The following is a 12,230-nucleotide window of genomic DNA, read 5'->3' as shown; positions in this document are numbered from 1 at the left end:
CCTGCGGGTTTGACCCGTCCTGAGATAGCCTGTGGCTCCGCACCCCGCCCTGTGCTGCTGTTATATTCCTGGGAGTAAAGCACTTGGCTTGTATGTGGGAATAGAGTTTTAAACACTTTAGGAAAATTTAGAACTTCCAGACATTTTTATTGCCTGTTCTTGTCTTCCAGTCATTATTGTACCTTTTCCACAAATCATTTTGGAGGACAGCCAGCGCCACCCAGCTTCTCTCCCGCTAGTCTTTTTTTCCTCCAACTCCCTCTTCCTCTCTTGGTTTTAACGGGTCTTTTTTGCTGGCAGATGTTGGTCACCCACGATTTTCATGAAGAAATTATGAGATGGAAGCTTTATAGCCTTCAGGATTGCACAGTCCTGGGGCAACTGGTTTGGTTTTTGTTTGTTTCTTGTTGTTTTTAACCACTAAATTAGTTTTTAGCTACTTTAGGAGGAAATGAAAGAATTCATTTTAAAAGCATATTAGCATATACTGGTGATTACTGTCCAATTTTGGCTTAAATGTAGTGTTCATTTGTGCAGAAAGGTCAAAACAGGGATAACACAGCAGAGCAAGATAAACACCCCAGTTTTGAAAGAGAATATATGGGTTCCTTCAAATTGAGACACCAATATTCTTTGGAACATGGAGAAACTTCTGTTCCCTCTCTATCAAGACCTTTCGGTTTCTGATTGCTAACTGCCTATAAGGCTTATTATTTAAATATATCTCTTCATTGATCTTATCTTCCCCACAGTTCTGTGGTGGATATCAACTTTGTTTTCTGACTCTGCTACTCCAGAGCAGGCACGAAGGGAAGAGGGTTGCTATGCAGATCCAGCTTTTAACATGTAGCTTTTTAAGCTCCCAACTGGTTTGTGAATTGGCTGGAATTTTCCTTTTGTACATTAAAGGAAGGAGTTGGTTTTGTTTGTTTGTTTGTTTGTTTGTTTGTTTTACTTCCCCTTTACCAACGGTTCTTTAATAAGACTTGAGTCCACTTTTTCATGTGAAAAACTATGGCAGTTGTATCTGAGCATTCTGTAGTCCTGATGCTGGACAGCAACCCTCTCTTTACTGGTAGTTCTCACTACTGTTTTGTGACTGGATAACCTTTACTTCCACGGTAACCTTACTTTTTCTTAGGACTTCAGGCTGTTTTTATTTCCCCAGCTACGCTGCTATTGTGTAATACTCTGATCTAAAAGTAGCACTTTAGAAGCATAGAAGATACTGCTGATTGCAGCAAACATTAGGAATATATACAGTATCCTACTCATTATTCTCAGTTTCCAAGATATAGAAGTTACAGATGCAGGCTGTGCCTTTAAGGGCACAAAAAGTCATAAAAGTAAACAAACAATTACAGTTAAGTATGGTAAGGGCAATGATTGAAGCATGCACAGCGTGTTGTGGGAGAGACAAGAAGGGGCACCTGACCAGTTTGGGAACTTGGAGAAGGTTTCTAAGAAAAGGTGATATCTAAGCTGATCTTCCTTTTTTTGTTTTTGTTTTTGTTTTTGTTTTGTTTTGGAGACAGCCTTGCTCTGTTGCCAGGCTGGAGAACAGTGGCTCGATCTTGGTTCACTGCAACCTCCATCTCCGGGGCTCAAGCGATTCTCCTGCCTCAGCCTCCCGAGTAGCTGGGATTTTAGGCACACGCCACCCCGCCCTGCTAATGTTTGTATTTTTAGTAAAGACAAGGTCTCACCGTGTTGGCCAGGCCGGTCTTGAACTCCTGACCTCAAGTGATCTACTCACCTCCCAAAGTGCTGGAATTACAGGCATGAGCCACTGCACCTGGCCTGAGCTGAGTTTTTGAGCTGTGAATGGCAGATGAGGGAGAGGAAAACTGTCCTAGACATTGATGTAAAAAAACGACTCCCTTGCATATTTGGGGTTAGAATTAGTTAGTTAGATTTGGGTGGAAGAAAGGAGACATGAGAAACAAAGTAAGGAAGTAGGCAGATATTTCCTAAAGAAATTTTATGTGTTGTGTTTACATATCCTTAGGGATAAAATCTTAACTTTACGGGAGATCTTAATCTTACATATATGTGTGTGTGTATACACATACACATATATATGAATATATATGTGTATATGTATTTTTTCTTTTGACATGATGTCTCACTCTGTCACCCAGGCTGGAGTGTAATGGCATGATCTTGGCTCACTGCAACCTCCACCTCCAGGGTTCAAGAGATTCTCCTGTCTCAGCATCCCAAGTAGCTGGGATTACAGTTGCCTGCCAACACACCCGGCTAATTTTTGTATTTTTAGTAGAGTCGTGGTTTCACCATGTTGGCCAGGCTGGTGTCGAACTCCCGGTCTCAAGTGATCCACCTGCCTTGGCCTTCCAAAGTACATTTATATTTTTGAAAGTCTGAGAAGACTATAGGTTTCTGGTGTGATTATCTGTATAGGTAACCTGTTTTGCCTAAGTAGAGACTGTAGGAAGAGAATCAGGTTGGGGAGGGAATCTGATGCATAAAAGTGGAGATCAGTTAGAATGCTATTGCAGTAATCCAGAGAAGTAATGAAGCAGTAACAGTGAGCCCGGGAAGAAGGGAAATTGATGAATTTATGTGATATTTAGGACAGTAAATCATCATCCTTTGGAACCATTTGAATGTGGTGGCTAAGGAAAATAGCATAGTCTGAAGTTCACTGTTGGGTTTCTATGATTTGGCAACTGGGCAGATGATGATGCCTTTCATTGATAAGAAATATGGGGAGAGGAGCAGGTTTGGTCAGTGTAATAGAATTCAGTTTGGGGTGTGTTCAGTTTGTGATGTAAGAGAGAAATATAATGATTTTTAACTTGTGGATTATCATGTTATGGGCCAGATACATTCCATGGTGTTTGGAAGAGATCCAAGTAGGGTTAGAAATATGGTGCCAGAGCAAGAGAGGGGGTCTGGCCTAAATGTATAGATTTTTCAGCAAGTAGGTTGTATCTGTAGCCATCGGTGAGCCTGAAATCATTCAGTGAGACCCTAGAATGAAAAGAAGACTGAGGATGGGTAACCACTGGTGTGCCATAATCCAGATGATGACTTCCTGTTAAAGTCCAAGTGAAAGATGCAGATGCCTTACAGTGTCCCACAAGACTGTACATGATCTCTTAACTGCTATTGCTCTGACTTTACTAATCTTCTTGTTCACTGGGCTTTAGCCACCCTGGCCTTCTGTTTCTCAGACAGTAAACATGCTCTTCCCTCGAATGCTCATAGTCCCTTCTGTGTGGCATGCTATGTTTTCTCAGAAGTTTTATTGCTGGCTCTTTGTATTATTGAGGTCCGAACTCAAATATCACTTCCTCAGAGAGGCCTTCCACAACCATTGAATCTAAAACAGCTCTCCAATCACTATTCCTCATTTTCCTCATTAGTTGCCTAATTTTCTTTTTTGTTGTTGTTAATTTTTGGCTGTTTAATTAATTATTTTTAGAGCCAGGATCTCGCTCTGTCACCTAGAGTGGAGTGCAGTGGCACAGTCATAGCTCACTGTGACCTCCAACTCTTGAGCTCAAGTGATCCTCCCTCCTCAACCTCCTAGTAGCTAGGACTGTAGGCGCATACCACCACGCCTGACTGATTTTTTTTTTATTTTGTGTAGAGACAGGGCCTCACTATGTTGCCAACCTGGTCTCAAACTTCTGGTCTCAAACGATTGATCCTCTTGCCTTGGCCTCCCAAATCACTGGGATTACAGAGTGAGCCACCATGCCCTGACACCAGCTTTATTCTCCTTATATTCTCTTTCCAGTGGTGTGCTACAGCAGTCTTCTATTGGCTTGCAAGAGCTGATTGTTAAATTTTCATGAAGTTTGTGAGCCCATTCTTAAAACACAGCCATTATTAAAAATTAAATAGCCGGGCGCTGTGGCTCACGCCTGTAATCCCAGCACTTTGGGAGGCCAAAGCAGGCGGATCACCTGAGGTCGGGAGCTCGCGACCAGCCTGACCAACATGGAGAAACCCCGTCTCTACTAAAAACACAAAATTAGCTGGGCATGGTGGCACATGCCTGTAATCCCAGCTACTCGGGAGGCTGAGGCAGGAGAATCGCTTGAACCCGGGAGGTGGAAGTTGCAGTGAGCCGAGATCGCGCCATTGCACTCCAGCCTGGGCAACAAGAGTGAAACTCTGTCTCAAAAAAAAAAAAATTAAATATTAAATTATATAAATTTACGATTAAATCCTGTTTTTAAAAAAGGTAATAAATACTGATAACTTAGCATTTTCTCATTATTATACTATTACCTGTGCTCTTGAGATTATTTGTCTATCGTGCTGGAAGGTGGAGATCCTGTATAACTGTGTGCTACTGCTCGTTTCTCCCCAGCTTTGCGTTTGCTGGGGTCAGATTGGTAGCTTTAAATCTGCCCTGGTGGGAGCGTATATCCCACAAAAATTGACAAATGCTATAACTCAGAGCTCTCCCATATCAAGCGTTAAATGGTTAAACATTGACCAACATACTACTGGTGGTATCACTAAATGAATTTACCTTGTTTATTTGTTGTCTGTCTTTCCATAAGGACATGTAGGCTCTCAGTGCAGTCCCCGCCTGCCTTGTTCATGCTGTATTCACAGCCTGTAAAACAGTGCCTGGTACACTGTGAGCTCTCAGTCACTATCTGTTGAATGAGTGGATCCTCCAGAGCAGTTAAAAGGGAGGTATAAGAAAGGCCTATTTCACTAGCAATAGGGAGAGGCCTGCTCTACTAAGTAAGATGGGGGAGAGATAGTTCCCCTAAGGCTTACTTGGGTTCTTCTTTGTGTTATGTTCCTGAGTGAATAGCCATGTAAATTTACTTACTTAATGATAGTAAAAACTTCTCAAGCATGGTATAGGGAAGGCCAATTAATGAGGAGGAACACTCAACCCTAGCTGCACGTAGGAATCACTTGGAGTATTTTTTAAAAGAATTCGGACAGCTGAGCAGCACTCACAGACCAAATTAATCAGAAATCTCTACAGGTGGAACCTGGATATCAGTATTTATTTTGAAGTGCCCCCAGGTTATTTTAATATGCAGCCTGAGTTTAAAACCACTGGATTCGGCCGGGCACGGTGGCTCACGCCTGTAATCCCAGCACTTTGGGAGGCCGAGGCAGGTGGATCACGAGGTCAGGAGATCGAGACCATCCTGGCTAACACGGTGAAACCTCGTCTCTACCAAAAATACAAAAAATTAGCCGGGCATGGTGGCGGGCGCCTGTAGTCCCAGCCGCTCGGCAGGCTGAGGCAGGAGAATGGCATGAACCCGGGAGGCGGAGCTTGCAGTGAGCTGAGATCATGCCACTGCACTCCAGCCTGGGCAACAGAGAGAGACGCCATCTCAAAAAACAAACAAACAAACAAACAAAAAAAAAACCACTGGATTCGACATCGGGTAAGGGCCAGAATGGGGAGATTTGAGCCTTATCCTGTGAATACTGAGGAGCCATCATCGATAGGGTTCAAAAAGTGACTTCATTCTGTAATTTATTTTTTCATTCTACAGTGGCTTGAGTTCATACTAGAAACTGGGAGTACAGAAATGTATAGGACACCTTATCTACCAGATAAGAAGTTCACAGTCTTGTAAGGGAGGCACCAAATACGAGTTTAATGAAGTGTTTTAGAGACCATCTTGAAAATCCGATTATTGAGGGTTCAGTAAAGACTGAAAGGAAAGGATGACCTGTTCAATCTAGGTAAAGGGGAGAACCAGAATATGGGACACAAAAGAGGTAAACACAAGCTCTGGTTGATGGCTAAATATTTCCCAGGTGAACAGTGCGGAAGGAGCATTTGTAAATGCCCCTCTCAATAACTGGTACCACCATCCACCTTGTTCTTCATAAAAGAGACTGTCTCTCTCTTGATCACCACTATATCCTCAGCACATACCACAGTGTCAAGCACATAGGCATTCAGATATTTGAGAATGAATGCTATTCTGTAGAGGGAGCAACTTGAATCAGAGATCTGGGAACACATAGTGTGTTTAGGGAACTGCAGGTCTTGGCATAGCTGGACTATTGGATTAAGAGGAATGGTCATGAGGCAGGAGGTGGGGGTCATGAAGAGCCTGGGGTCATATGCTAAGACAGGTGGACTTGATGTAAGTCCACCTTGCAAGTAGCAGAACCACGGAAGGATTGTAGATGATTGTATTTGGCAAGCTTTTTCAAAGTATACATGCCTGCTAGTTTCCCTTAGGGGTTCTTATCCTGAAGACTCCCTCACTCCCATACATGTCTGTGTTTATATATGTACAGTTGACCTTTGAACAACGTGGGAGTTAGGGGCACCAACCCTCTGCACAGTCGAAAATTCACAAATAACTTTTGACTCTCCAAAAATTTCATTAGTAGTAACCTACTGTTGACCTAGCTGATAACATAAGCAATTCATTAAGGCTTATTTTATATGTTATGTGTATTATGTACTGTATTCTTAATAAAGTATGCTAGAGAAAAGAAAATGTTACTAAGAAAATCATAAGGAAAATATATTTACTATTCATCAAGTGGGAGTGGATGGTCATTAATCCACTTCATCCTCGTCACTTCACATCGAGTAGGCTGAGGAGGAGGAGGAAGAGGAGGGGTTGGATTTGCCCTCTCAGGAGTGGCAGAAGCAGAAAATCCTCATATAGGCCAGGCGTGGTGGTTCACGCCTGTAATCCAGCGCTTTGGGAGGCCAAGGTGGGAAGATAATTTGAGCTCAGGAGTTTGAAACCAGCTTGGGCAACATAGCGAGACCCCCGTCTCTATTGAAAAAAAAAAAAAACTTAAATGTAAAACTCCTCATGTAAGTGGACCTGTGCAGTTCAAATGTGTGTTGTTTAAGGGTCAGCTATATATACGTATAAACACACACACAAACACACACAGAATCACATGATGCATAACAATGTTTTAGTCAGTATATGATGGTGGTCCCATAAGATTATAATATCGTATTTTTGCTGTATCTTTTTTGTGTTTATATGTGTAAATTTGTACCATTGTGTTACAATCACTTATAGCATTCAGTACAGTAACATGCTGTACAGGTTTGTAGCCTAGGAACAATAGGCTAACCACTATACTATATATAGCCTAGGTATGTAGTAGGCTATACCATCTGAGTTTGTGTAAACACACTCTGTGATGTTTGTACAATGATGAAATTGCCTACCAATGCATTTCTCAGAGTGTATCTCTGTTGTTAAACAGTGCATGACTATATATGTGTATGCATATATTCCCAGCTGATTCTGATCCTTTTCTCCTTCCACTCCCAGGACCACTAAATGGGAAGTTCTTGTTTTTAAGCCCTAAAATGATATAATCGTAGTTGGCTGCAGTCTACAGAGCTCAAACTGATACAACTATATATTTATTAATGAGAAATGTGGGATTTGAGAAGGTTTTCCAGCCTTATAAGCAAGAGTATTTATTACAAGGATTGCAACTTTACATGAGAACTCCAACAGTGAAAAGACCTTTCCTTCATATAGTCTCTCTATATATGGACATAAAAATGTTCATATTTGTATGTTTCACCTGCCACCCTTTTATAAACTCCTCATAAATGCTATTTGCTGCCACTTATATTCTTATGCCAAATTGTGGTCTCAATTAACATTCTGTATTTTCTTCTATTACCTCAACATTTCATCTTTCAGTTATGGGGTTCAGTTACTGACCAATTATGCTATATTCCAAGTAAAACCGGATGTTGGAAATACAAAGAGGAAATGAACTTTCCTAGCTTCAAGATAATTTCATTTTAGTAGGGAGACAGACATGCATACAATTACAGTGTTGTGGGATACATACCATAATAGGTGTAGTTAGTGGGAAAAGAAGTGACAGGGAAAATATGAATGATTCCATTCGGGACTCTGGGAGAGCTTTCATAGAAGAGTGGTGCCTAAGCCTCTAAAGCATTTAGAATGCGCCTAACACTTTAGTGTCAGCACATATGACAAGTGTCCTGACTCTTTGTAAGCAGTTATACATGTTAGCTTTAATTATTATCATTACTACTACTTTTGTAATCAGAAAAGTACTTTTTAAAAAATTAACAAATCAGAAGTCATTGGTAGACATGTAAAGAGCAGTTTCAGGGGCTGGTTGGATAGAAGCTGAATGGCAGGGGCTGAATAAGAAATAAAAAATTTGTCACAGGCCAGGCACAATAGCTCACACCTGTAATCCCAGCACTTTGGGAGACCAAGGTGGGAGGATTGCTTGAGCCAGGAGTTTGAGACCAGCCTGGGCAACAGAGCAAGACTGTACCTCTTTATTATTATTATTATTTTATTTTGTAGAGATGGGGTCTTGCTATGTTGCCCAGGCTGGTCTTGAATGCCCAGCTTCAAGCAATCCTGCTTGAAGTGTGGAGGATTGAGATTAGCCTCCCAAAGTGCTGGAATTACAGGCATGAGCCACCACGCCCAGCCAAGACTCTGTCTCTACAAAAAAAATTAAGAATTAACTGGGCTTGGTGGTATGCACTTGTAATCCTAGCTACTCGAGAGGCTGAGGCAGGAGGGAGGATTGCTTTAGGAGTTCAAGGCTGTAGTGAGCTATATAATGGTGGCACTGTACTCCAGCCTGAGCAAGAGAATAAGCTCTTGTCTCGAAAAGAAGAAAAGAAAGTTATCACAGCAATATACTGCTCAACAGTACCTTTTATTGGAGCGCTTGTTTCTTGAATGATTTTTCCTTTTGTTTGCACCCATATGGTTTTATTTTATATAATTTGGGTTTCAAATGTTTGTTTTAATATAATTTTTAAAGCTAAGTAGAGGCAAATGGAACAGGTTTATCAGTGTGGCAGGTGAAACTATGTAAAGTTGATCAGATTACTCTAGGGCTTAGTGTCTCATCTTTGCTGTCTTCATTAAATTTCCCAAAGAGATACTGACAATGATAGCAATCAGAAATATAATAAAATATTATGGTAACTCAGTATCAATTTATTGATCCTAATTTTCTTTACATCTCTTTTTTTTACTATATGAAAATCTAACGTCAGAACACTCTGCTCCTGTTCACATGTCATAGAGTAAAATTTTGTCAAAGACGAAACCTTACCAATGTAGTCTTTAATCTGTCCTGATTTATTTTACAATATGTGCTCATTACTTTCTTGTCTTATCCACAGAAGGAGCTCAAAAAGTGGGATGAGTTTGAAGATATTTTAGAAGAGAGGAGGCATGTCAGTGACTTGAAATTTGCAATGAAATGCTACACACCTCTTGTCTATAAGGGAATTACTCCATGTAAACCAATTGATATTAAATGTAGTGTTCTCAATTCTGAGGAGATTCATTATGTCATTAAACAGGTAAGTGATTCCCTCTTCAACCGTGGCCAGATTTGTTCATTGTCAACAAGTTCTTAATTCTATAACTTATTTTGCTATCTTTAATATATCCTTTTAGGCTGAGCTGTATTCATCACATTTATCAAATAATTACTGTATCCGTGTGTGTTAGCCTCTTGCTAGACACTAGACTAGAGGTCTAACAGTGAGCGAGTTGAGCGTAAGTGAAATATGTCGTCTGGGCGTAAGTGAAATATGTCGTCTGGGCGTAAGTGAAATATGATACGAGACATGCTAGTGGGAGCCCAGTGTGCAGGGGCGCTAATTAATTATAGGGGCAACTCATTTGGTGTAGGGAGTCAAGGAAGTGATTTTTTTTAATGAGGCCTAAAAGATAATTAGAGATTTTGCAGGTGAAGTGGGGAAAGAGTATTCAAGCCAAACAAATAACTTATTCCCGTGGTTTTCAAACCTCCACATTAGCATTACCCAGGGAGCTTTTCAAAATCCCCATATCATCCCCATGCCAATTAAATAAAAATGTCAGGGAAGGGAATATCAGGTGATTCCAAAGTATAGCAAAGTTTGGGAGCCACTGGCTTATTTTAAGGACTGAAGCCATGAAAAGACTTGTACTTTTCTCTTGGAGAAGCTATCAGTTTTCTCTGGTAGGAGATAGGTTGAGCCTATTCCATTAAGTGCATTCAAGTTTCCTCATCAATTAGATGCTAACAACAGTGGTTCTCAACACTGGCTTCCCCTTAGAATCACCTGTAGAACTTTTGCAAAAAGTTTACTTTCACTGTACTGAAACTAGTTCAGTATGACGAGACCAAAGAGCAAAGAAGGGATGATAATAAGAAATAAGCCTAGAGAGGTAAGAGGGTCATGTTGTGAAGGACTTTGTAAACCATGTTGGATTGTATTTTATCCTAGTACAGTGCAAAGATGTTGAAAGGTTTCAAGATACAGTGTGACACAATCGGCTAATGTTTTAGAAAAACCATTCTGCTAAAACTAGACAGGAAGTCTGCTTGTGATGCTCTTGGAATAATCCCTTTGTGCAGTCATAGTTGCCTAGACTAGGGAGTGGTTGTAGAAACAGAGAAATGGAGAGATTTAAGGGATTTGAGAGGTGGGGTCTACTTCATTTATGACCAGTTGGTTGTAGGAATGGAAGGAAAAGAAAGAGGGATGATAAAGCCGTTCACTGAAATAGGGAACTTAAGAGGGAACCAGTTTGGGAGGGAAACTTAAGTTCTGTTATAGCTGTGTGATTTGAAGACATCAAAATGAAGGTATTTGGTGGGCAGGAGCTTCCTGATCGCTAGCCCTCCACGTCATATCACCTAGGTGCTTGTATAGTCATAGGCCCACAGGTGGATAAATGGATGCATTGCAGGTGTTGCTAGCCTGGGGCTTGGTCCCGCCCAGATCCTCTTCATAGCTTTGGGAGTGTGGCAAGGAATGACTGGCCTCATTTTTGCTAACAGCAGTCTCCTATTGCTCCATGCCCTCATTTTTTTCCTGGTCAGAAGAGAAAATATTCTTAAGAAACTCCTCTAAGGAATATGCTCTCTCCTTTTTTTTTTTCCTTTCAGTCCTCTATAAATGTCTTAAAGGAAAATAAGCATGCATGCAATTAGTGTGTTTTTGTAAGGAGAGTGAACTCATTCAGAATTGCAGTATTCTTGCTTGATGTTGGTTACCAAATGTTAACATTTGGCACTGCCCCTTTATTCATGTAGATTGTGGCTCACTCTCATCTTCCCCGTAGACAGAACTGACTCCGTTCATGTTTAAGGCCTCTCCCTGACTTTGCCTGTTACCTCCAGTTTTTTTGTTTTGTTTTGTTTTGTTTTGTTTTGTTTTGTTTTGTTTTTTTGAGACGGAGTCTTACTCTGTTGCCCAGGCTGGAGTGCAGTGTCGCGATCGCGGCTCACTGCAAGCTCCGCCTCCTGGGTTCATGCCATTCTCCTGCCTCAGCCTCCCGAGTAGCTGGGACTACAGGCACCTGCCACCACGCCCGGCTAATTTTTTGTATTTTTTAGTAGAGACGGGGTTTCACCGTGTTAGCAAGGATGGTCTCGATCTCCTGACCTTGTGATCTGCTCTCCTTGGCCTCCCAAAGTGCTGGGATTACAGGCGTGAGCCGCCACACCCGGCCTACCTCCAGTTTTTAGTAGAGATGTCTTCAGTCTTGTCTTTAGGAGTATTGCCCCAGACTTCAAGTTATACCATATTTGTTCTGCAACTTCCTCTCCGACCTCTTGGAATCTGCTCTGGTTTCTAATTAGTGAAGAAGAAAGACAGTTGTCAAGCTTTAAATTTGCCTCTCATGCTCTAAGGCTGGCCTGTAGAGATCTTGCTTTTTTAACTTTTAACTGGAGTTTATTCAGGTTTGTGGCCTTGGGAACATTTTTATCTCTGCTCTCTGTTTTCCTTGGACATATGAGCTGTGCTCCTATTCCTTTGTTTTTATTGGCCTTACATATCCTGGAGAAGCTATCAGTTTTATCAGGTTGGGCCTATTTCATAAGTGAAGTCAAGTTTCCTCATCAATTAGGTGCTAACAACAGCAGTTCTTCCTTATAGAAGCACTTGCACTTTTGCAAAAGTTACTATTATTATCTACTAGGAGGTAAACTCCATGAAGGCAAGAATTCCTGTCTCTTTTTTCACTGCCGTATTCCCAGTGCCTAACACATAGTAGACATTCAATCAATATTTGCTGAATTAGTGAATTTTTAAAAATGAGGCCATGGTCCCATCTACAGAGATTCTGATTTAACTGGTCTGGGATAGGACCCAGGCATCTCTCTCCCGAGTAGCTGGGATTACAGGCGCCTGCCACCACACCTGGCTAATTTTTGTATTTTTAGTAGAGACAGGGTTTCACCATGTTGGCCAGGGTGGT

At 41.3% G+C, this 12,230-nt stretch overlaps 1 protein-coding gene across 1 annotated transcript in view; it reads left to right on the top strand.

Annotated features, from left to right (window-relative positions):
- GNPAT (glyceronephosphate O-acyltransferase) overlaps nt 1–12,230 on the top strand; it is a 36,611-nt gene that overhangs the window by 622 nt on the left and 23,759 nt on the right. The window contains exon 2 of the mRNA XM_003824473.6: nt 9,152–9,334. Within this exon, the coding sequence (XP_003824521.2) occupies nt 9,152–9,334 (183 nt within the window). The remainder of the gene's footprint in view (nt 1–9,151; nt 9,335–12,230) is intronic.

This window comes from Pan paniscus, chromosome 1, assembly GCF_029289425.2.
Source record: "Pan paniscus chromosome 1, NHGRI_mPanPan1-v2.0_pri, whole genome shotgun sequence".
In the NCBI taxonomy this organism is placed as follows: Eukaryota; Metazoa; Chordata; class Mammalia; order Primates; family Hominidae; genus Pan; species Pan paniscus.
This window is presented reverse-complemented; position numbering and strand designations above follow the sequence as displayed.